Here is a 27332-nt window from a genome sequence, read left to right as displayed (position 1 = left end):
TGGCGTTTATAGACCTAGAAAAGGCTTTCGATAACATAGATTGGAATAAAATGTTCAGCATTTTAAAAAAATTAGAGTTCAAATACAGAGATAGAAGAACAATTGTTAACATGTACAGGAACCAAACAGCAACAATAACAATTGAAGAACATAAGAAAGAAGCCCTAATAAGAAAGGGAGTCCGACAAGGATGTTCCCTATCTCCGTTACTTTTTAATCTTTACATGGAACTAGCAGTTAATGATGTTAAAGAACAATTTCGATTCGGAGTAACAGTACAAGGTGAAAAGATAAAGATGCTACGATTTGCTGATGATATAGTAATTCTAGCCGAGAGTAAAAAGGATTTAGAAGAAACAATGAACGGCATAGATGAAGCCCTACGCAAGAACTATTGCATGAAAATAAACAAGAACAAAACAAAAGTAATGAAATGTAGTAGAAATAACAAAGATGGACCACTGAATGTGAAAATAGGAGGAGAAAAGATTATGGAGGTAGAAGAATTTTGTTATTTGGGAAGTAAAATTACTAAAGATGGACGAAGCAGGAGCGATATAAAATGCCGAATAGCACAAGCTAAACGAGCCTTCAGTAAGAAATATAATTTGTTTACATCAAAAATGAATTTAAATGTCAGGAAAACATTTTTGAAAGTGTATGTTTGGAGTGTCGCTTTATATGGAAGTGAAACTTGGACAATCGGAGTATCTGAGAAGAAAAGATTAGAAGCTTTTGAAATGCGGTGCTATAGGAGAATGTTAAAAATCAGATGGGTGGATAAAGTGACAAATGAAGAGGTATTGCGGCAAATAGATGAAGAAAGAAGCATTTGGAAAAATATAGTTAAAAGAAGAGACAGACTTATAGGCCACATACTAAGGCATCCTGGAATAGTCGCTTTAATATTGGAAGGACAGGTAGAAGGGAAAAATTGTGTAGGCAGGCCACGCTTGGAGTATGTAAAACAAATTGTTAGGGATGTAGGATGTAGAGGGTATACTGAAATGAAACGACTAGCACTAGATAGGGAATCTTGGAGAGCTGCATCAAACCAGTCAAATGACTGAAGACAAAAAAAAAAAAAAAAAAAAAAAAAATATAAAGTTATATATATTTTTTTATTATAACAAATATGTCGTGTTCGGGCAATGATAACGCAAAAGCGTTTTTCATCCAGCAAGCCCCCTCCCAAAAAAAATGTACGTTTGACAAAACAAGATTTTTTAGATTTCAAGGCAATGGAATTAACCAATTTTTTGCTGATTATTTACTCATACTAATTAAATCATATTTATTTTTATTTTAAAAAATGTCTCCTCAAGGGACAAAACTTAAAAAAAAGAATTTTTTTTAGTTTTTCTTTACCGATTTATACATTTTCCAGTTATAACAGCTGCTATACCAACATATATCGCTATAGCCCGGGAAAGTAAAATCAAAATTGAAGTCATTTTGGATTTTTTATAAAAGTTTCAAACCTATTTATTTTGTGGAAGTTATTATTGTATAAATTACGCAAATTATAATAAAAATATAAAAAAAAGTAAAAAAAAAAAGAGTACTTCACTTTTCCACAAAATCACCATTCAGTTCTAAGCACCTTTTGTAACGCAGCACCAATTTATTTAACTTATCTGAATAGAAATTTGCCTCCTGGGATTGAACCAATTGACAAAAAAAGTTCTAAGTTCCTGGTCGTTTTCAAACGTTGTCCACCAGCCACTTTTTCAAATGCAAGAAGATAAAGTAATCGCTAGGTGTATGTAAGGGACTATATAAAGGGTGGTCAAAAAGTTCCCCACGAAAATCTTGAATCTTCTTCTTGGTCAAAGCAGCGGTATGAGGACGCTCGTTGTCGTGAAGGAAGATTACACCGCACGACAGCGTTCCGCGTTGTCGAATTTGGATCGCACATCTCAGTTTGGTGAGCATTTTGCAGTACACATGAGCTATAATTATTGATCCGAATTCCATAAAACCAACCAAAATGACGCCCTATTCGTCATAGAAAAATTTCTCTATGATTTTACCATGCAAAAAATATTGAAAAAACCTCTAAAGTACGTAACTTATAAAACAAATTTATAGTTGCACATAATAGGACATCATAATGCAGGGCCTGATGTAATTTACGAGCTATTAAACTGATAAAAAATAAATTATTTTAATAAAATTTTTATTAGATTTAATTTTTGAATAATTAATATATTTTTAATTACAGGGAACGTATATGATAAAATTGAAAAATATCTCATATTGTACAAAATTAGGAAAAAATTCAATAAAAGGATTTTCGATCAAACTTGTGCCAGTGAATCAGACTCATGTGATGATATCTTTTAATAGCACTGTGGAAAATGATTTAAATGGATGGGTATGATTTAATTAATTTTTTCCCGATACGTATATATAAGCTGATATTAAATCTATTAATATAAAAATGAATGTTTGTCTGTCTGTATGTCTCTTATGCCTTCCTAAACCGTTCATCCGATAGCGATGAAACTTTGGGGAACGGTTGGACGCATGCCAGGGAAGGTTACTGAATTAGTTTGGACCCTCTAGGTGGCGCTGGGGTAGAGATATTTCGAAAAGTTGTATTTTTGGTCCGATTTGTCTGATATTCAGAATATGAATATTCGTTACGTGAAAAGAAAAATTTCTGCAAAAAGTATACCCGCTAGGTAGCGCCGGTGTAGAGTTATTTACGAAACAAACAAACAAATATACAGACAAAGACTTTCTTCTTTTATATATATAAAAGTAAATGATCGTATGTATGTCCGCTATGGATTAAAGAATTACTGGACCGATTTACACACGGAGAAAGAGAAGGGGGAACGGGAAAAGGAGGCTCTCCTCCTTTTCCCGAAAATGAGGAGAGCCTCCTTTTAATTTAGCCTATTAATTTTCTTTTAGGAGGTAAAAATGGAAAAGCAAATTTTTCTATTTTTGCTTATTATATGGCTCGCTTAAACACTATTTATTATGTATAATTGTATATCTATTGTCTATTATATATATTTATTTTTAAAGAAAACTGTAAATAAATAACAGATTTTGACAATAGAAATGTAGTGTCTTACCTTTTTCATATCAGTATCGTTTCGTTAAAAACAGTTCTATTTATGTTACGGACATTTTCGTTTTTTGAGCTAAATAAATGATATCTGCAAGACCCTTACCGTACGTACGATTTACAATTTCATTGTAATTTTTTTGCATAAACAATTCTAAATAAAATAAGCAGAAATGAGAAACGCTACATCTAGAAAAAGGAAGGAAATTTTACTAGGTGAAGAAGAGCATTCTAAAAATAAAAATGGGAAATTAACAAATATTATTTCATACAAAATTTCCTTAAACATAATTAATTTTATTTTTATTTTAAATTATAGCTACGCCCTCATATATATATAAAAGGTAAAGGAAGCAAAACGTGGAATACAGTTCTTGATGTATCACTGGAACAATGTAAGTTTGTTGAAGAATTCGCTAAAAATTGGGTTGAGGAAGTTTTTCGAATAGCAGGCAAAAATTATTCCTGTATTTTTGGAAAAGTAAGTTTATATTTATTTTTTAAATTATTAATATCTGATTTGTTATTTATAATATATATTAAGGTGTCGAAAGAGGAGAAAAGGTTTTCCCAAGCATGAGACCAAATGGATTACTAAGGATGTTAAAGAATCCCTAAAGGTATATGAACTAACGTATGAAACTATGAAAAAATATCTTTTTGATAATTTTAGATTTCATAAGAAAGCTACCTATTGTAATGGGAACCTTGATTCAAATTCCGGAAAATTTCGACATATTTTCGCGTTTCACATGCCCCAAACCAACGTTAGCTCAAAATGTTATACATACAATTACACATATATATATATATATATATTTATTTATATAAATTTCACTATCGATTTATATTTATATAATTTGTTGGCACAATAACTGCCGTATTTTGGCGCTAATCACTTTCAAATTGTTCCTTAAAAATAACTCGTCAAAAAATCTCAGTCGATTTCGTTAACGGCCAAAAATCGAACCAATAGCGTTCGAAAAATCGAACCAACAAAACAATGGGGTTTCCATGCCATTGTTTTTTCGAAAAAAAACAAGAACAAAATATCCCTATAAATTTAATAAAATATCGAATTCGTTTAAAGTTCCTACTCTTCTTTGGGTAAGACTGTAAAACTTTTCTAAGTAAAGTTTTTTGATATCACAAACTATTGCGCCAGGGGGTGGAAAAAATTGGGTTTCGAAGACAAAAAAATCATACCTCTCTTAATAGGCACAGTATCGAATCGGTTTAAAGTACTCTAAACATAACCTAAAACTTTTCTCTGTTACAATTTTAGATATAACCTAGCCTTACGCAAAGGATGAACAAAATGTTGCTGGACTTGTTAGAAGATGGGGCTTGTCGTATGCTAAACATGCAACCATTGACGTATTGAGTAAATTCGTAGTTTTTCTAAACATTAAGGTGGAAATCTTTTTTAACCCCTACTTGGTCCCGGTGAAATCTATCGCCATCTTCCGGCGTACTGAAAGGGATTTCTTGACAAATTATTTTCAAAAAATGTTTTATTTTAAATTTACTTACCGTTTTTCTTTAAAATATCCTTATTTATTAAAATAGGGAAAGCTGTTACCCTTTCCTGACAGGTAACAGCTTTCAGGAAAGCTGTTACCTTTCCTTAGGTAACAGGTTGTTAATTAGGTACGCGACCGAGCGAGTCCTTTTCGTTGTTTTCCTGTTTAGCCTCCGGTAACTACCGTTTAGATAATATTTCAGAGGATGAATGAGGATGATATGTATTAGTATAGTCTGGTACATTCTCAGTTCGACCGTTCCTGAGATGTGTGGTTAATTGAAACCCAACCACCAAAGAACACCGGTATCCACGATCTAGTATTCAAATCCGTGTAAAAATAACCGACTTTACTAGGACTTGAACGCTGGAACCCTCGCCTTCCAGTTAATTTGGGAAGACGCGTTCACCACTAGACCAACCCGGTCGGTGACCGGGCTAGTCTTGCAGCAATATATACTTAAGAGTCGCGCGCGCCATAAGCAAATGTCCATAACTTTTTATTTATTAATGATATATGAGAAATTCAAAATAGCACGTATAGTCCACACTATTAATTAATTATATTTTGAAAATATTTCAAATGTTTGAATTCTCGGTTTTCTTATCTAAGTGTAAGTTTTTGATTTTAAGCTTCCTACTTATAAGCGAATTTCGAAAAACTAAAATGTTGCTATGTAATCTCAAAATAGATGAAAATAATTTTTACGGAACTCTAATTTAGTAGATTTGGCATTTTCATATATGATTTTTATTTATTTTTTAAATATATTTCGATATCTTAAATCAGTCTCTTAACGTTGTAAAACATTCCCTGGATTACTGGATGTGTTGACGTATTTTTTATTTTTTAATTCTGTTGCAGGGTGATTACATGGTTAAAGATTATCTATTCGATGGCGAAAACCTTCCAAAAGTTCCTGTTTTTCCATACGGGGATTTCAGGGTGGAATTATCAGTTTATTCCAATAGAAGTAGTTTCAAAGTATTGGAATCATGCTTTTTAACTGAAGGAGAAATTGTACCAAGATATGAAAATCGCCGAAAAATGTTCGGTTAAAAAATATTTTTGCGTAAAAATAAATTTTTAAAATTTAAAAAACGTTCAATATAAAAAAAAATAAAAAAAAAAAAATATTGCACCGTGTGAAAACATAATCAAGCAATGTTCGTGGGGGAGTAACAGAACCTCAAGTAGATTAAAAAAATGTAAAATTGTAAAACAAAAAAGTTTTACAAAACGATGAAACATTTTATTGTAGCATCAAATATAATATGAATGAGGGTATTTAATAATCTAAATACATTAAAACCAGTGTTAAAAAAATAAATGATTACACAATAAATCTGTCAACAAATTTATTATACTTTCCTGGCATTGATTATTTATTTTTACATAGTGGAAAAGTATTGATACATGAAAAAAGTTTAAAAATTTCAAAAATGGATGGCTTTTATTTTTTTTTGCACGACCACCCCAAAATCTCCTTCCGAGAAAATTTTTACCGAATTTTTATTTTTGTTAGATGTGAAATTTTATAACTTCTTGATTTAAGAATTTAAAAAATTACGAAAAAACTAAAAAATGACTTTGTAATCTCTTTGTAACGTCAATATTTATTAATTCTATAAGAGATATATCTAAAAGATATTTATCTTTTTTTTTATAGCAAACTTTCATTTGTCTTTTACATGGGAAATGCCATTTTCACATCTTCACAGATTAGTAATATTTTTTTTTTATCTTCAGTCATTTGACTGGTTTGATGCAGCTCTCCAAGATTCCCTATCTAGTGCTCGTCGTTTCATTTCGGTATACCCTCTACATCCTACATCCCCAACAATTTGTTATACATATTCCAAACGTGGCCTACCTACACAATATTTCCCTTCTACCTGTCCTTCCAATATTAAAGCGACTATTCCAGGATGCCTTAGTATGTGGCCTATAAGTCTGTCTCTTCTTTTAACTATATTTTTCCAAATGCTTCTTTCTTCATCTATTTGCCGCAATACCTCTTCATTTGTCACTTTATCCACCCATCTGATTTTTAACATTATTCTATAGCACCGCATTTCAAAAGCTTCTAATCTTTTCTTCTCAGATACTCCGATCGTCCAAGTTTCACTTCCATATAAAGCGACGCTCCAAACATACACGTTCAAAAATCTTTTTCTGACATTTAAATTAATTTTTGATGTAAACGAATTATATTTCTTACTGAAGGCTCGTTTACTTGTGCTATTCGGCATTTTATATCGCTCCTGCTTCGTCCATCTTTAGTAATTCTACTTCCCAAATAACAAAATTCTTCTAGCTCCATAATCTTTTTTCCTCCTATTTTCACATTCAGTGGTCCATCTTTGTTATTTCTATTTCATTTCATTACTTTTGTTTTGTTCTTGTTTATTTTCATGCGATAGTTCTTGCGTAGGACTTCATCTATGCCGTTCATTGTTTCTTCTAAATCCTTTTTAAATTAGTAAAACGAACAAATATTTATTGTAATTTTTTAAGTATGAAAATTATTTAGCAATTATCAGTGAGGTAAAACACGTTCTTTTAGATAGTGCAATTGATTTTACTAAAATTTTATTGTTAAGTAAATTTTATTAGTCAAATTTAAAATAATTTCCAAAAAAAACATGAAAATATCATTACAAAAAAATTATTATAAAAACATAATGAAAATAGATTTCTATTTAAATCTTGTTGAAGTTATAAAATTCTTAGATAATTTTATAAATCTGTATATTTTGAGGGTTTGAAAGTAGTGATAGATAATATATAAACCGGTAAACACCCTCTAATTTCAATAAAAACTACATACATGTTCAGTAAATAATAGGGAATCGATAAACAGTAAATGCCGTTGTCACTCGATAGACCAAGTTAAGTCGATCAAATATTTCGGAATAATATTGGACGATCATATGAAGCGGAACGACCACGTACCCAAGACTAAAATACCTTATTCATACTTTTTACGAAATAAACAAAATTAATGATTTTGAAATAATAAGAATTATATATTTTACATACACTCATTCACTTTTTCAATTTGGAATCGAGATATGAGAAGGAACGTATGATTTCCATCTTAATAAAATGTTTATGCTCCAGAAATATTTAATTAGAGCACTTCTCGGTAGATCAAGTTTATATGCATGTAAACGCTTATTTTAAGAATATAAAGTACCTATTTTGAGACAAATATATGTCAAGAAAGTAATACTACACGTAAGAAAACATATAAATGATTTTGAATTTAAAAATACACCGTAAAATCTCGTTCACCAGGAATTAATACCTACACCACATCCTTTTCAAAATTAACTGTTTGGAAACGTCAATTTTGGTTTTATTTCAGTATATTTTCTAACAAAGTCACCAATTATTTTAATATCCAAATAATATATAGTAATCTAATCAAAGAAATAAACGAATGGGTAAAACACAAGATATATTTTAAATTATCAAACAAAATCCCGTTTGAGCTCGCTATGACTGCCAACTAACAGTGCACCACGTCCTTGTGGATTGTATCTATTACGTGACATTGCGTCGCAAATTTAAACTAGGACTAATGTGCGAACTACTCTAGAGAATAATGAAATATTTAGATTAGACAAAAATAATCCATATTAATAACAATAAATTTATCGTAATATTATAATGAACAGCAAACAACAATAAACTAATATACTACTTGAGATTAAAAAATCAACATATACACAGAGTGATTCAGGAAGATCAACTCATTCTAGAGGCTAAAAATAAGAAAAAAGTTCATATAAACATAGTTCCGAAAACGTTTCCTTAGCGAGTTATACAGAATGAAAGATTTCGCCCGAGTTCCTCCGGGTAAATTAAGACTTTCTGAAATTTTGGAAAGGTCAATTAAGGGGAAAATTCAATTGTTTCTTATGGTTTTTGAGCTGGGAAATCGAAAAGAATAGGTCACAGAACTGTATCTCTCTTAGTTTCTAAGATATTCCATGTAAAACGCCAAAAATAGGGCCAAAAAGATATTCCATGTAAAACGCCAAAAATAGAGTAAAAAAAAACATTTTTTTTTTTTAAGTTTGACGTACAATAACGTTGTTAAATTGGCAATAAATCATACATTTTTTAAACATAAATTGTAGAGAATTTAATTATAAGAAGATTTATGTAAATAATGTCAACAAAAAAGAAATAAAATTTTAAACATGTCATTAACATTTAATTGTAAAAAGATTTTTACGATAAATAATAATTCAATGATAACAATAAAAAAAAGAAAAAATATTAGAAGTGGTAGTGAACTAAAATTTTATATACTTTTAAAAATATGTATATGTAATTTAATTGGCGTGCAAGGAAGTCATGTGATGTCCACATCATATTATTATATCTTTATGTATCATGCTACAAAAATGATGTATTTTTATTTATTTAAATATTGTATTTTTAATTAGTTCTTTTATGAATCATCCTGTTATAATGGTTTGAACTCGCGACTAGCGCTCAAGGTTTCTTTTTCTAGCTGCGTCAAGGATAAGTGTGTTGAGTAAAACTGTATGTGTAATTTTTAATTGACAATAAATAAATAAATAATATAAATATTACGAGAAAAACGTTTCATTGCTCTATAGACAACACATTTTATCCAATCAGAGATATTTCATCAGAATGATTGGATAAATCTTTTGAAGTAGGAATCCAAACGGACGGAATGAAAACATTGTAGTTCTCTTTCGTGGAAAAAATTAAAAATCAACGTATGACTAGTAAATTTGTTTTTGGCAGGGAGGAAAACGCGTTCACGTTAACATTGTCCGGACGCGATCTATTTCTTGTAAATAATTAAATATTAAAACTCGGCAATGTAAAAATACATCTTTAAATGAAAAAAAAAAATTGTAGCGTATGTTAAAATCAAGATACATAGACAAAGATAATTCTCAAATGAAGATAATAAAATTACTATATGCTTTACAGAAAATTACATTAATAGTTGAGGCGCACTACAGTAATTCAAATAATTGAATATAAACGGACGGTCCTAAGAAATAGTAAAACGGAACATAACTTCGTTTAATTATTTTCTAGAGCAGTTCGCACATTAGTCCTAGTTTAAATTTGCGACGCAATGTCACGTAATAGATACAATCCACAAGGACGTGGTGCACTGTTAGTTGGCAGTCATAGCGAGCTCAAACGGGATTTTGTTTGATAATTTAAAATATATCTTGTGTTTTACCCATTCGTTTATTTCTTTGATTAGATTACTATATATTATTTGGATATTAAAATGATTGGTGACTTTGTTAGAAAAGTCAAAAATTATACTGAAATAATACGAAAATTGACGTTTCCAAACAGTTAATTTTGAATAGGATGTGGTGTAGTTATTAATTCCTGGTGAACGAGTTTTTACGGTGTATTTTTAAATTCGAAATCATTTATATGTTTTCTTACGTGTAGTATTACTTTCTTGACATATATTTGTCTCAAAATAGGTACTTTATATTCTTAAAAAAAGCGTTTACATGGATATAAACTTGATCTACCGAGAACTGCTCTAATTAAATATTTCTGGAGCATAAACATTTTATTAAGATGGATATCATACGTTCCTTCTCATATCTCGATTTCAAATTGAAAAAGTGAATGAGTATGTGTAAAATATATAATTCTTATTGTTTCAAGATCATTAATTTTGTTTATTTCGTAAAAAGTATGAATAAGGTATTTTAGTCTTGGGTACGTTGTCGTTCCGCTTCATATGATCGTCCAATATTATTCCGAAATATTTGATCGACTTGACTTGGTCTATCGAGTGACAACGGCATTTACTGTTTATCGATTCCCTATTATTTACTGAACATGTATGTAGATTTGATTGAAATTCACGAGGGTGTTTACCGGTTTATATAATATCTATCACTACTTTCAAACCCTCAAAATATACAGATTTGTAAAATTATCTAAGAATTTTATAACAAGATTTAAATGGAAGTCTATTTTCATTATGTTTTTATAACAATTTTTTTATAATGATATTTTCATGTTTTTTTTTGGAAATTATTTTAAATTTGACTAATAAAACTTACTTAACAATAAAAGTTTTAGTAAAATCAATTGCACTATCTAAAAGAACGTGTTTTACCTCACTGATAATTGCTAAATAATTTTCATACTTAAAAAATTACAATAAATAGTTGTTCGTTTTACTAATTTAAATAGGATTTAGAAGAAACAATGAACGGCATAGATGAAGTCCTACGCAAGAACTATCGCATGAAAATAAACAAGAACAAAACAAAAGTAATGAAATGTAATAGAAATAACAAAGATGGACCACTGAATGTGAAAATAGGGGGAGAAAAGATTATGGAGCTAGAAGAATTTTGTTATTTGGGAAGTAGAAATACTAAAGATGGACGAAGCAGGAGCGATATAAAATGCCGAATAGCACAAGCTAAACGAGCCTTCAGTAAGAAATATAATTTGTTTACATCAAAAATTAATTTAAATGTCAGGAAAAGATTTTTGAAAGTGTATGTTTGGAGTGTCGCTTTATATGGAAGTGAAACTTGGACAATCGGAGTATCTGAGAAGAAAAGATTAGAAGCTGTTGAAATGCGGTGCTATAGGAGAATGTTAAAAATCAGATGGGTGGATAAAGTGATAAATGAAGAGGTATTGCGGCAAATAAATGAAGAAAGAAGCATTTGGAAAAATATAGTTAAAAGAAGAGACAGACTTATAGGCCACATACTAAGGCATCCTGGAATAATCGCTTTAATATTGGAAGGACAGGTAGAAGGGAAAAATTGTGTAGGCAGGCCACGTTTGGAGTATATAAAACAAATTGTTGGGGATGTAGGATGTAGAGGGTATACTGAAATGAAACGACTAGCACTAGATACGGAATCTTGGAGAGCTGCATCAAACCAGTCAAATGACTGAAGACAAAAAAAAAAAAAAAGATGATAACTTAATAAAATGTCCGCTTAAAAACCTTATAATCCAACGGTGCTTAAATTATATTTTTACGTACACAGAAACAAACACATAATTAGTTTTTTATAATTACATTCTCTTTCGTCTTTCCAACGTGTTTCTGAACAGACTTGGCAATCAAAGAACCCTTGCTTTTCGCCATTTTCTGATCACTACTGAAAAAGCAACTAAACCGCTTTCATATTCCTTCCACCGACTAAACCAGAAAAGGGAACGAACAAGGAACGTTCCATACACACGTAGAGTATAAAAAAAAACTACTTTCCACCAGCACGCTAGGATTGGAACTGCGGGAGCGACAGTGCTCTCTCTTCCTCGCAGCCTTGGGTGCAGCTTGCTATGAGCGGATCCGCACAACAGACAAACACCACGCCTCTGGAACTGTGAAGCGCACAGTTCCATACAAAGATTTTTATATCTTTTTCATAAACTGGTGGTTGGTTACTGACATTAAGCTTAAGGATTATATATTGTACAAGTACAAAGTGATTCAAAGAAACGGGAAATTTTGAAAGTTGTGTTGGTAGCCGTGGGTGATTGGTACCACTTGATAAGTGGCGCCGGCCTCTCTAACCTAACCTGCCATTTAGTTGTCATGGATCCTTGGAGTGGTGCGCAACGTGCATTTGCTATCAAAGCGTTTTACAAAAACAATGACAGTGTGGAAGGAGCGCGTACAGAATTTCGCCGTTATTTTAATCTGGGACGGCACGACCGTGTTTCATCAGCACGTGCAATTAAAACACGGATATCTAATTTTGAGGAAACCGGTTCGACGATGAAAAAGAAACCTCCAGGCCGTGAGCGAACCGTCCGTACACCACAGAATGTTCAAGCTTTACAAGATGCTGTCACACGAAGTCCACATCGGTCAATCCGTCGTCTCTCAGCAAATACATAGTTCAAGCGTTCGAAGAATGTTAGAGAAGGACTTGCGATTCCATCCGTACAAGTTGCAGATCTTCCAGGAACGGAAAACGAACGATGCAGTTGTGCGAGCACAATTCTGTAATGTAATGCTTCAGAAGATAAACGATAACGAAGAGTTTGTTCACGAACTGTGGATGTCAGACGAAGCGCATTTTCACCTCGGTGGATTTGTTAACGAGCAAAATTTCAGATACCGGGCGCAAGAAAATCCTACGCAGCTACACCAGCGTCCGTTGCACAGCCAGAAAATGACCGTATGGTGTGCTATGTCATCTTACGGTGTTATAAACCATTATTTTTTTGAGGATGACAACGGTCTTGCGATTACAGTGACGTCGGCTAGTTACGTAGCCGTGCGTGAAACCTTTGTTGTGGAACAACAAAAAGAGATTTCCACCGATTCTTAACACAGCCTGGTTTCAACAAGACGAAGCAACGTCACGTACTGCACGAATATCGGTGGCAGTTGTACGCCGATTGTTTGGACAACGTGTCATTTCACGAAACGGTGACATTAGATGGTCTCCCAGATCGTCTGATCTCTCAGCTCGCGATTACTTTTTGCGGGGTCACCTTAAAAGCAAAGCGTTCTACAGTAGATTACTACAACGGAAGAACTGAAGGCAAAGATCCGAGAAGCAATTGCGGAAATCCCAGTTGAGATGTTACGTCAAACCATGAACAATTTAACGAAGAGACTTCGTGAGTGTTTACGTAGAAGAGGAGGTCACCTGGAAGATGTCATCTTTACAAAATAAACTAAAATGTATGTATACTAAAATGGCAACATTTGTACAATTACATGAAATAAAATTCATTTTCTAAAAAAAGATTTTCATTAACGTTATTTAATTTTTTAAATCTCTCGTTTCTTTGAATCACTCTGTATTAAGAAGAAATTAAAGAAAAAAGGAATCATTATACTAAATTTTATCAATAATATCAAGTGGAAATAGTGGTTGCTGAAATCCTGCAGTGCTTATCCGCGAGCCGCCACTGGAAATAACACACTAAAAGTGTGTTACAACATACTGGTAAAGTGATTCCAACGGTATTTTGAGACTATAAAGGCCCAATTTATTGCAATTATTTTTAAGAATAACATTCAATCAACAGGAAATACTACTGTGACATGCTAAACATTACGAAGTAATAGCATCAGTATGTTCTTGTTCTCTTTCAAAAGGCGAAATTTTTCTACATTGCACATTTGTTCCATTTAAAACACACCGAAAACTATGCAAATCTATCGTACAGATTTTTTGTTGTTTGTTCTTCTCAATTGGTTTTCATATGGCATCACGTTCGGGATCAATGTATGGACTAAAAATGTGGTAAAAGAACGCCTCAGACACCAAGTCAAACAAGTCTTTACGACTCGAATAAAGAATTTCACAGAAAATGTGAAAAGTGCCTAAATATAGTTAGGGATTATGTTAAGGAGTAGTTTCATTATCATTGATAAAATAATAATTTTCCACTAATAATTTGTCTCTTTAATTATTAAACAATACATACAGTATTTTATTAAGTAAATATGTATTGGATAATAACGTGAATTTTAATATAAGGTATATTTATATGTAGAATTTTTTAACCTCTTCCTTGAACTTATTTTATTTTCAATATCGTTGTGTTTATCATAAAAAAATATTCTTTTTTTCACTGTGATATCTGATTGGATTCATCATTTGAACTTAGAACAAAGGAAAGAAAAAAAAAAATGAACTTCCGGTTTTACCAACAGACAGGCTTATTTACTAAAAATTTTATTATATCTGTTATAGCGAAATGATATTAAATCTGGAATAACAAAGGTAACACAGCGAATTAACTAATAATAAAATGTCCTTGAGTTGCTACTCGCATGTATCACCGTGGCATTTCCTATTCAACCGACTATTCCTATGTACAGCAAAGTAATAATTATTTGGAAGCGGAGAAAAATTAAATATTTAATAAATTTAAACTTTGTTTAAATATTTTATAAGGAATAATTCAAAAAGAATTTAAACATCTTTCATGACATGTTCTACTGTTAAAGTAATTCATATAAACAACATATTTTCAGAAACGCTTCGTTAGAGTTTTTGCGTCTCCGGTAAACTTAAGCCCCAGACTATAATTTTAAAAATCCAAATTAAGGGGTAAAATTAGCGGATTAAAAAATTTAATGGCCATCATTTTGGAACCTTTAAAGGTCAAAATTATCAGTCTTGTAGAAAATTTTGTTGAGTATATTTACACCAGATTTAATTGAAATATCTTAATCTGTCCTTGAGCTAAACGGTATTTCATTTTCAGCGTAAAACGTATTTCAAATTGCAGTAAAACAATAAATATCTGTAATATCAACCGATTCTTATTTTCCTTTTGAAAGTTATAAAATTACATTGTGCTTGAAAAACGCATCATTAATACGGCCTGGACGGCTTTGCTTGACTTAACTCCATCAACAGAATTTTGCATGACTTTTTCAAAGAAATCCGCTTTAATTCCACTAATAATTAGTAGAATATTTGCTTTCAAGTCATCAATCTTTAGTATTTTTTGTTGCTAGAGACTTAAAGTAACCCCAAAGAAAAAGATAAAAAAGAGTCAAATGAATTGATTTTGTTGGACAACTGACGTATTGTGAAATTATCGAATCAACAAACTTTTGACGCATTAACTAAACTGTTTCAGGAGCTACGTGGCATATCATTCAATTCAAAATTTTCCAAAAAAACAAAAAAATATCAGTATTATTGCTCGACAGCGTTCAGCATTTACTGTAACAGTATCTCCTTAACATTTTCGAAAAAAACAAAATGGGCCTGCCACCAGCCCATAATCCACACAATAAAAAAAAAAAAAAATACAGTGACTTTTTACTTCCTTGTACTCGTAAAAGGAAGTATTGTTATCGCGAAAAAATTCGGTTTTCAGATTTCAACGGAAATATCCTTTTTGACCATCCCTGAATCCATTTTGATTAGTTTTGGCGTGACGTCTGTACGTATGTATCTCGTATAACTCAAAAACAATTAACAGTAGAATGTTGAAATTTGGAATTTAGGACTGTTATAACATGTAGTTGTGTACCTCCCCTTTTGATTGCAATCAACTGGACTAAAATTATCCAAAAATAACCAAAATCCAAAAACGATGAATTTTGGACTTTTTTTAACTGCAACAATAAGCCCTCATCGAGAGATTATCAGCGATACATCATAAGTGGTACTTATTTTCATTGGTTCTAGAGTTATAACGCAATAAAATTTTAAATTATGAAATATTTGGATTTTACAAGGGGAAGGCATATCGGTTCAAATCCGACTTCATCTCTTTTTTAATTTTTTTTTTTAAATTTAAATATACTGATTTATTAATAATTATTATCTACTAATTATTAGATAATAATTATCTAATTATTATCTAAAATAATTAGATAATGATTATCTAATTATTGAAAAAACAAAAATAGAATCAATAATAATTAAAGAATACCAAATATTAAAAAAAAAAAAAAGTAATAAAAACATAAGTGCAGAAAAAATATATGCAATATAATAGGCGTACAAGGAAGTCATGTGATATCTACATCAGATTTTTTCTTGTAGTGGTAACTGTTGAATGATTTATGTATTGGAATCATCAAAAATACCGCAATTGTTACTTATTTACAAAACAATCAAGCCAAAAATTATCTTTATCTGTAAAGATAATTTTTTGATAAAAACATACATTCACTTCGAACTGTTCTAGTGTCCAATAAGCAAAGAACTGTCTACGTAATAATGGTCCCGTGACTTTAATTTTTTGTTAATTGAAATTTATACGGGTCCAACCCCTTTAAGGGATAAAAAACCCCTTTCGGCACGCCGGAAGGGGGAAGTAGTTTTTACTAGTGCTAAGTAGGGGATAAAAATGATTTCCACCTTAAAGTTAAGAAAAGCTTCATATTTACTCAATACGACAATGGTTGCATGTGAAAAAATATTTCATATATTTAGCATGCGACAAGCCCCATTTTCTTACAATTCCAGCAATATTTTGTTCATCCCTTGTCGTAAGGGTTGGTCATATCAAAAATTTTTTAGAGAAAAGTTTTAGGTAATGTTTAGAGGACTATCGATCACTTTAAACCGATTCGATACTGTGCCTTTTAAGGGAGGTATGATTATTTTTGTCTTCAAAACCCCACCATTTTTCCCACCCCCTGGGCCAATGGTTAATGATATCAAAAAACTTTACTGAGATAAGTTTCAGGCTCATATGCAAAGAGTAGTAGGAACTTTAAACAAATTCGATATTTTATTTGATATGATAGTTATAGCGATTTTTTTTTTTGGAAAAGCTTCCCCATTTCCACCAACATGGTCCGATTTTGCCCATTAAAACCCTCACACGAGATTATGGGTCGTTATATTTTATGTATCAATTTGAAAGTGATTGGCGCAAAATTACGGCAGTTATCGAGTCCACATGAAAGTGAAATATATATATATATATATATATATATAATCTTTTGGACTGACGGTGGTTTTTGGGGTCTGGGGATGGTTTTGGGAAACGCGAAGATATATCGAAGTTTTCCTGAAGTCGAATCATGGTACACATTACAATAAGTAGCTTTCTAATGAAATCTATCTAAAAACTTCGATTTTCACAAACATTTACATTTAGAGCAGGAATATTTACTTGACTCATTGCATTTTTTTGGTGAATTGGATTTAACATCCAGTAAAGAAAGGAAATTCTATTTGGAATTTTTAAATCAAGCGATGAATACTGCTTTTGTTTGGCCGATTACCATAAACATCGCAAAATGCGTAATACGTAGTTGTAACCGATTTTATATTTCAATAATAGATTTTTACTATTTGTAAACGTTGTTGAGGTGTGTTCCATGATGACTGGTCATAAGCTAAAAAAAAAAGATTACGGTTGTAAATTAAAAAAAAAAATAAGACTTCCCACCACAAATTGTTAATTTTTTGAACTCAATTTGAAGAACCCTTACAAAGAAAAAATCTGATGTGGACACCCACATGAGTTCCTTGTACGCCTATTAAATTATACAGGATCCGGCATATAAACCTGATGATTTTTCAGGGATAATAATTAAACTGTGTTTCGTACTATTAAAACATTTAATATATCACATTAAAGATCAATTTTTGCAATTTATACTAAATTATTTACATAGATTTTTTTATTATTTGAATATTATAACATTTAAATATTTTCCATTACTCCTCACACACTCGCTTAACCTCATTCTAAAATTTGACATTGCTCGCTCAATCATCACTTGTGGAACCGCTTCAGTTTCTCGTTGAATGGCCTCCTTGAGTTCTGCAGTTGACTGTGGTCGACTACTGAAGACTTTACGTTTGAGATACCTCCACAGAAAAAAAAATCACAAACAGCCAGATCAGGTGAACGCGCTGGCCAAGGAATATCGCCAAATCGGGAAATCAAACGTCCAGGAAAGGTTTCTCGCAGAACATCCATTGCGATTCTCGCCGTATGGGCGGTGGCATCATCCTGTTGAAACCAAATTTCATGTCCTTGAAAGTTCATGTTCATTCAACATGTTTACGTATCGATGAGATGTTACTGTTACTCTGCGATTTAACTCCTCAAAAAAAATACGGGCCGATTATGCTGAACTTTGAAACCGCACACCACACTGTAACATATCGACTGTGAAGTGGTTTTTCAAGGATTTGCCGTGGATTATGCGAAGCCCAATAACGGTAATTTTGTTTAATCCTGACAGATGAAAATGCGCCTCGTTACTTAAAAGAATAACGGAACGGCATCCTGGTGGACATTTTCGAGGATGACCTCGCAAGTTACTTTGCGAGACTCCCAATCGTTTGCATTAAGTTGCTGCACTAAAATCATAAGATTGGAATTTCAGGTACGGCATTCGTCGTACACTTAGATCAGAAATGGCTTGCGAAGCAGCATGTCTCGCTGCTGAACGTCGTGGAGACGGCGCAACAGCTAACCTTACAGCATTAATGTTTTCAGGCGTTGTCACAATCCGTTTTCGTCCTGTCAGTTTCATTTTTAAAGCAAACGATGTGTTCATAAAATCCTTTACCCGCAACAATATTGAATTCCTACTAGGAACAGGCGCGTGTCGATTTAAATTGAAATGTCTGCGAAATAAGCGCTGTGTTACAATAACCGAGTCGTTATTTTTAAAACAGGCTTCGATCACAAACGCTCGGTGTTCACCCGACCACGACATACTGGCGACTGAAATAACACGAATAGACCTGTCGATGTACAACACTCCCGCCTTCTCATTGACAGTGGTGCCAACATAACAATTATTATAAAATCGTCAGATTTATTTGCCGGACTCTGTATAAACTTTTTATATATTTACATTTTTTATTGCATAACTAAAAAAAAAATTTTTTTTTGTTATTGTAAACATTTTTTTTTACAATCACAGGTTTTTTTTTTTTTTTTTGTCTTCAGTCATTTGACTGGTTTGATGCAGCTCTCCAAGATTCCCTATCTAGTGCTAGTCGTTTCATTTCAGTATACCCTCTACATCCTACATCCCCAACAATTTGTTTTACATACTCCAAACGTGGCCTGCCTACACAATTTTTCCCTTCTACCTGTCCTTCCAATATTAAAGCGACTATTCCAGGATGCCTTAGTATGTGGCCTATAAGTCTGTCTCTTCTTTTAACTATATTTTTCCAAATGCTTCTTTCTTCATCTATTTGCCGCAATACCTCTTCATTTGTCACTTTATCCACCCATCTGATTTTTAACATTCTCCTATAGCACCACATTTCAAAAGCTTCTAATCTTTTCTTCTCAGATACTCCGATTGTCCAAGTTTAACATCCATATAAAGCGACACTCCAAACATACACTTTCAAAAATCTTTTTCTGAGATTTAAATTAATTTTTGATGTAAACAAATTATATTTCTTACTGAAGGCTCGTTTAGCTAGTGCTATTCGGCATTTTATGTCGCTCCTGCTTCGTCCATCTTTACTAATTTTACTTCCCAATAACAAAATTCTTCTACCTCCATAATCTTTTCTCCTCCTATTTTCACATTCAGCGGTCCATCTTTGTTATTTCTACTACATTTGATTACTTTTGTTTTGTTCTTGTTTGTTTTCATGCGATAGTTCTTGCGTAGGACTTCATCTATGCCGTTCATTGTTTCTTCTAAATCCTTTTTACTCTCGGCTAGAATTACTATATCATCAGCAAATCGTAGCATCTTTATCTTTTCACCTTATACTGTTACTCCGAATCGAAATTGTTCTTTAACATCATTAACTGCTAGTTCCATGTAAAGATTAAAAAGTAACGGCGATAGGGAACATCCTTGTCGGACTCCCTTTCTTATTAGGGCTTCTTTCTTATGTTCTTCGATTATTACTGTTGCTGTTTGGTTCCTGTACATGCTAGCAATTGTTCTTCTATCTCTGTATTTGAACCCTAATTTTTTTAAAATGCTGAACATTTTATTCCAGTCTACGTTATCGAACGCCTTTTCTAGGTCTATAAACGCCAAGTATGTTGGTTTGTTTTTCTTTAATCTTCCTTCTACTATTAATCTGAGGCCTAAAATTGCTTCCCTTGTCCCTATACTTTTCCTGAAACTAAATTGGTCTTCTCCTAACACTTCTTCCACTCTCCTCTCAATTCTTCTGTATAAAATTCTAGTTAAGATTTTTGATGCATGACTAGTTAAACTAATTGTTCTGTATTCTTCACATTTATCTGCCCCTGCTTTCTTTGGTATCATAACTATAACACTTTTTTTGAAGTCTGATGGGAATTCCCCATTTTCATCATAGGTTTATAATTATTAATAAATCAATATATTTCAATTAAAAAAAAAGTTAAAAAAAATATATTATGTCGGGTTCGAACCGATATGTTTTCTTCTTGTAAGATCCAAATATTTAATTAATTAAATTTTCATTTGGGTACAACTAGAACAAATGAAAATAAGTACGAGTTTTGTTATATCGTTTAAATGCTCACAATGAGGGCTTATTACTGCAATTAAGAAAAGGTAAAAAAATCAAAATTATTGGGATTTTAGGCTTTTTTTGGACACTTTTATTACAGTCGAGTTCAATCAAACTGGAAGATGCACAACTACATGTTATAACACTCTTAAATCCAAAATTTCAACATCATACAGCCAATCGTTTTTGAGTTACGTGAGATATATACGTACGTACATACAAACATAATCTATCAAGAAATTGTAGTTGGGTTAAAAAAATACTAGAATTGGTATTTCAATTTTAAATCTAATAACATATATTTTGTTTCTCACTTTAATAACTGTACGATAAGTTCCCTTTTCTCTCCATAAATTCTTCCCTATAATTTTTATATATTCAAATAGATCTAGGTCTGTGTAACCTTTTAACCATTTGACTTTTGTCGAGCTTATTTGAATGGTTTCAGGCATTTATTTAATTTTAATTATTTTCAAAATAAATCTAATTAACTGTAAATCAATATCATATAAAATCAGTCTATTCAATTCATCACATTTGAAATAATTAATAAATTTAAAAATATAAAAATGAAAAATACTCTGATCATATTATTAATTTAGCGGAAAGTAGAAATAAGTTAAAAGAGATTGTAAATGGTTTGGATTTATAAAGAGAGAGAGAGAGAGAGAGAGTAAGAGAGAACGATCAAATTTGAAAGTAGAAAATAGTAAAACAAAGAAAAAGAAAGGAAGAAAATTAAGTATTATATATTCATACAAAAGAACGTAACATAACAACACAGATATAGTATTTTCTTACTCAGGGGATGAAATTATAAATTCAGAAATTTACAAAGAGAATAAAAGAGATAACTTAAAAAGAAGACTAAACTGAAGTCAGGAGAGAACTTCTTTGATAAAAAAATGTTGCTTATAAAAGATTATTCAGATAAAAAATTTCTTTTTTTAACATTTTTATTGAGTTTTTTTAATAGTAAATGGAAACAGTACATAAAAATCAGAACAATGAAGGTCGAAGAATTAAAATATAAATACTAAACAACAAATATCTTTAGGAAAAATGGCAATTTCTTTTTCGTTCTCCCACTCTACGCCATTTTGTTATTTTTATATAAAAATTTATATCTCAAGTTTGGATAGACGAATCACATTAATATTTTGTAAGCTTCTTGGTAATAAAGTTTTAAAATTAGCAAAAAATCAGGAATTAAATACCTTGGTAAATTGCAAAATGGCGGACATGTTTATTTTTAAATCCGTTATAACTCCATAAATATTAGTTTTATCAAAATTTATATCAATTACTTAAATATTAAGCCTTTTATTTTGAATTAAATGACATTTTATTTTTTAAAATTGGTTAACAAAAAGGCCTAGTGATAACAGAAAATTGTTGTAATTTTAAGTCTGTTTTCATGTCAAATTTAGGTTCAATTCGATTAAATAATAATTTTTTTAATTAATTGTTAATTTTAGTATTGTAAATTAGTATCAAATTAAATAATACATTTTTGAAAATAATCGATCTAATAATTTTAGCACAAAATTGGACCAAACGTGTTCAAAAAGCCCAAAATCCAAAAAAAAATATTGCATTTTGTATTTTTTCATTACTGTAAACACTAATTTAGCCCCCTTTTTTCAGTAGTAAACTCTAATTGACAGCTTTTCAACAATCTATCACACAAGTGGTACTTATTTTTATTAGTTCTAGAGTTATAGCCAAATAAAACTTTAATTAATAAAATATTTGGTTCTTACAAGGGGAAGGCATATCAGTTCAAATCAGACTTCATATTTTTTTTAAAATTTAAATATATTGATTTATTAATAATTATTAACTTCTGATTGTAAAAAAATTTACGACAAATAATAATTCATTAATAACAATAAAAAAAATATCAGAAGTTATTAATGAAATAAAATTTTATGTACTTTAAAAATGTGTATATGTAATTTAATAGGCGTACAAGAAAGTCGTGTGGTGTCTACATCAGATTTTTCTTAAAAATTAAGGAGATTTTAATCTGAAAATTAAAAATTTCTATTTAAGTGGAGGTGTTTTTGAAAATTTCCCTTTTCATAAAAGTAAAAGTTTTTTTTGAGGGTGAATATTTTTAGCCGTATAATTATTTTTAATTTTTGTATTTACGTAAAAATTTTTAAATCCGTATATTATACGTATAATTGTAAAGTATACATCCATGAAACTGTCCAAAAAATTTCAAATCCATAGCTTTTATAGATATTGAGAAAAAGGGGCATAAATAGTAAAAAATCAAATTTTTTTAAAAACACATTTTAAAGTAGAGATACTTTTTCTATTTGCCACCTTTTCTATTTCCTTCCTTTTTTTGAACGTGTCCCATACATTTAAGTTTAGTAATAGGGCAATTATGTCCATAAAAATTTTAATTTGATATAGCACTTTTGTGTTTAAAGACTTTTGCGTCTCCATGCCGAAAATAGTGAATATAACAAATGTTAGATTTTCTAACAGAGCGATAAAAAAAATGTTATTCCTTGAACTTCCATACCTCCATAAGTACCACAGTAATTAGCCACACAATTTTAAGTGTAAATATTTTTATACTTTTCCTTATATCTACAGTAATTAGAGAAAAGGGCACTTGTATAATTTAGGTGGTACCGCAGTGTCTTAAGTCCGTTGGTCACCAGGCTTGGCTGTCGACCAATAAATTGCAAATGTTTGGGCTATTAATATCAACTGATATAATGATTACATTATCATTTTTATAACCATTTATATTTCTTTATTTTATAAATATAATTTGGCGCTTCATGCTTGTGAGACTATCTTTCAGATTAAGAATGAAAGTAAAACAGAACAGATACTTAAAACAGAAAGGCGAATTACCAGAACTTGTTTAAATAAAAATTTTCAAAAGGATGGAATTTGGGAAATTGTCACAATTGAAACAGTCAACAAAGAAGTCGACCCGATTCTCAGTACAATGAAAAAACGAAGGATTTCAAACTTTTTCTACGTATTAAGAATCAAATGTCTGTACAGAAATTTGGTCGTATGTTTTAGGGCATCCAAATGGAGTGGTGGCGGGAGAAATGCCAGACAAACCAATCTTTACGTTTTAAGAATGCCTGACAACCGAATTCTAAAACGACTGGTCACAAGGAATATTAACAAAAAAAAACCTGTGGAGAATTCCAAAGAGATCTTCCAGAAATTGTCTTGAGGGTTGAGGCCGCCTGTGATAAAATGAAAATTAACTACGCACTTCAAAACAATAGATTCAACGTTAAAATATTAGAAAGGCATAACAAAGTGAAGGTCACAGACGAGATCAGAAAGCTATGATCCAATAGAATGAAGAAATACTGGAAAAGTCGAAAGGCCAGACGATTACAAAAATTCAAGAGGAACTGAAATGTGGATGACTAAAGTGGTCCAATGTGTCCTCAAAAAAAAAAAAAAAAAAATATATAGATATAATTTAATCAAACTTAACTTACGCTAACCTTGACTAATTAACACAGCAATGTATCGAATATTTAAATAATAAATTCTAGCCGGCCTCCGTGGCATGAATGGTAGCGTCTCGGCCTTTCATCCAGAGATCCCAGGTTCGAATCCCGGTCAGCCATGGCATTTTCACACACGCTACAAATCATTCATCTCATCCTCTGAAGATTGCCTAACGGAGGATCCAGAGGTAAATATATATATATATATTAAAAAAAAAATATCAGGGCGTATACACACTCACAATTTAATAATATCTTGCGGAACCTTTTAACGGGTCCGACATTTCGCCCGAAAATGTATTTCGTCCGACACTCCGAAACCAAAAATAAAAGAAAATAAATTCAGTAATTATTACAATTATTTCTTTTTTTTCCTGTTTAGCCTCCGGTAACTACCGTTTAGATAATACTTCAGAGGATGAATGAGGATGATATGTATGAGTGTGAATGAAGTGTCTTTCTTGTACAATCTCAGTTCGACCATTCCTGAGATGTGTGATTAATTGAAACCCAACCACCAAAGAACACCGGTATCCACGATCTAGTATTCAAATCCGTTTAAAAATAACTAGGACTTGAACGCTGGAACATTTTACGTCCAAATAAGCTGATTTGGGAAGACGCGTTCACCACTAGACCGACCCGATGGGTTTATTGGAATTATTTAAATAATCAAAACATTACTGTTAATTAGTCGAAGTTAGCAAGCGAAGCGAGCCTAGGTTAAGTCTGATTAATTTAAAATCAGTAAAATCACAAATATCTTTCTTCTCAAATTTTTTTTTCAACTAGAATAAGCCTAAAATTTAGCATAGTAAAATAAAAATACATAAAAAAATTTTTAACATAAAAAACCTTTTCATCAAAATCAATAAAATCATAAATATTATAACATATTCGTTATCAGCATATAAAATAAGTCAGGAATCTATCATTTTTAGAGAACACTATTTTTTCAAACTGCAGTATCACCTAAAGTGCTTCACAAGTATCGACAAAAATTAATACATAATCGATTACCTTACCCTGTCTTGTTAGGGACAGTAATGACACCGTTTAAAGAAGCGTCGCCTCTCTTCTTCTTATTCTTAAAGAAGCGTGGCCTCTCGAAGCCAATCCGATGTTTTTTGTCAAGGAAACCGAAATGTTTTCCACAACTTCGACATACGACTCATTTTAGAAGCATATACGTATTTAGTAATTCTACACCTACATCCCAATCCCGTAATAGAATAAAAGTCACGAGCCTTTTATTGTCAAACATATATCATGACTACAATCATTATCAATAATTACTTTTTCAACTGTTGATTTCATCGTATTCAAAGAAACCTTTTTTCTAGCATTAGCGATCACATTAACAAGCTACAATATATGTTGAAAATCTAACAGGTGGTTTTATAACACTTAGTATGCTACAAAGTAATTCACCGGAACGGTTTCCTTTAGCGAAAGCACGAAGCCTAATATTTACATCGAAGAAATTCTATGTTTTATTTTTATTAGTTTTAATCGAAATAGTGGAGAAGAATAATAGAGATTTTTTTTTCTGTACAATTACCACAAAAAAAAAGAAAGTTTAGAAGCCAATCCGATGTTTTTTGTCAAGGAAACCGAAATGTTTTCCACAACTTCGACATACGGCTCATTTTAGAAGCATATACTTATTTAGTAATTCTACACCTACATCCCAATCCCGTAATAGAAGACACCCGCCTAGTTAAGTACTGGTCGCCACACCTCCCCCCCCGCAGTTTCTACCACTCTTGGGCTTAACGGGAGAATTCTATACTTACAATTAAATACTTAGAATATGAATGAAATTCCCGGTATATATATTTGTGTTACTTATTATTTTACTACTTTTTTTCTTTCTTCTGTTTAACCTCCGGGAATTACCGTTCAGATATTACTTCAGAGGATGATATGTATGAGTGTAAAAGAAGTGTAGTCTTGTACAGTCTCAGTTCGCGACCATTTCTGAGATGTGTGATTAATTGAAACATCAGTATCCACGATCTAGTATTTAAATCCGTATAAAAAGTCTGCCTTTACCAGGAATCGAACCCTCGACTTCCAAATCAGCTGATTTGGGAGGACGCGTTCATCACTAAAAACAAACCGGTTGGTTTTTTATTTTACTACTAGAAACACTACTATTACGAACGTTTAGATAATATTTCATTACCTATATCACGGATTTGGTACATAATTCTATTGTTACCTACATTATCATGTTTCTTAAATATTTTCTGCAACCTACGCATTATTAATAGTTAAAAATAAAAACTGTAAACACTGTTTACTAACACAAAAACACAATTATCAAATCATAATACATTAGTATATAATTATACATTGACATTGTTATTGTATAAAATGTCGATAATAATAGTATCGTTTAGCAATATATTGATTCTTATCGATATATCGATGTATAATAATGCTGAAAGATAGCGTGATAATTTAAGAGGAGAAAAAGCACGGTAGCTATAATCAAAAACGTTAAAAGCAAAAAAAAAAAAAATTCCCAAAATTCTTGCAATGATATATTGAAAATTCTAAACAAAATATTTCTAATTAACATATCGGAACATTTTATATACCAAATTAAAGGAATAACTCTGAAAATATAAAGAAAGTAAAAAAAAAACTTTGTTGTACTCTACTCCCTTAACTACACTTCTCAGGAATGGTCGACCTGAGACTATACAAGACTACACTTCATTTACATTCATCAATATCATCTTACTGTGGTTCCGGAGCCTAAAAACAGTAGAGAGAGACAGAGAGAGAGAGAGAGAGAGAGAGAGAGAGAGAGAGAGAGAGAGAGAGAGAGAGAGAGAGAGAGAGAGAGAGAGAGAGAGAGACAGAGAGAGAGAGAGAGACAGTGAGAGAGAGAGTGAGAGAGAGAGCACTTCATTTACATTCACACATATCATCTTACTGTGGTTCCGGAGCCTAAAAACAGAAGAGAGAGACAGAGAGAGAGAGAGAGAGAGAGAGAGAGAGAGACAGAGAGAGAGAGAGAGAGCGAGAGACAGAGAAAGAGAGAGAGAGACAGTGAGAGAGAGAGAGAGAGAGCACTTCATTTACATTCACACATATCATCTTACTGTGGTTCGGGAGCCTAAAAACAGAAGAGAGAGACAGAGAGAAAGAGAGAGAGAGAGAGAGAGAGAGAGAGAGAGAGAGAGAGAGAGACAGAGAGCACTTCATTTACATTCACACATATCATCTTACTGTGGTTCCGGAGCCTAAAAACAGA

General features: G+C 31.6%; 2 protein-coding genes across 3 annotated transcripts in view; one reads left to right on the top strand and one right to left on the bottom strand.

Annotated features, from left to right (window-relative positions):
- The window catches only part of LOC142333874 (uncharacterized), a 47757-nt gene extending 41832 nt beyond the window's left edge, over nt 1-5925 (top strand). The window contains exons 2-4 of one of the 2 annotated variants that reach the window (XM_075381450.1): nt 2225-2377; nt 3402-3563; nt 5470-5925. In XM_075381450.1, coding sequence (XP_075237565.1) covers nt 2225-2377; nt 3402-3563; nt 5470-5664 — 510 coding nt within the window. In that variant the 3' untranslated portion in view covers nt 5665-5925. The remainder of the gene's footprint in view (nt 1-2224; nt 2378-3401; nt 3564-5469) is intronic. The other variant, XM_075381452.1, reaches the window with a different exon arrangement.
- The window catches only part of LOC142333875 (diuretic hormone receptor-like), a 635861-nt gene that overhangs the window by 233084 nt on the left and 375445 nt on the right, over nt 1-27332 (bottom strand). The gene's annotated exons all lie outside the window — the stretch shown is intronic.

Source organism: Lycorma delicatula, chromosome 13, assembly GCF_047948215.1.
Source record: "Lycorma delicatula isolate Av1 chromosome 13, ASM4794821v1, whole genome shotgun sequence".
In the NCBI taxonomy this organism is placed as follows: domain Eukaryota; kingdom Metazoa; phylum Arthropoda; class Insecta; order Hemiptera; family Fulgoridae; genus Lycorma; species Lycorma delicatula.
The sequence above is the reverse complement of the archived record's forward strand: the minus strand, read 5'-3'. Positions and strand labels throughout refer to the sequence as shown.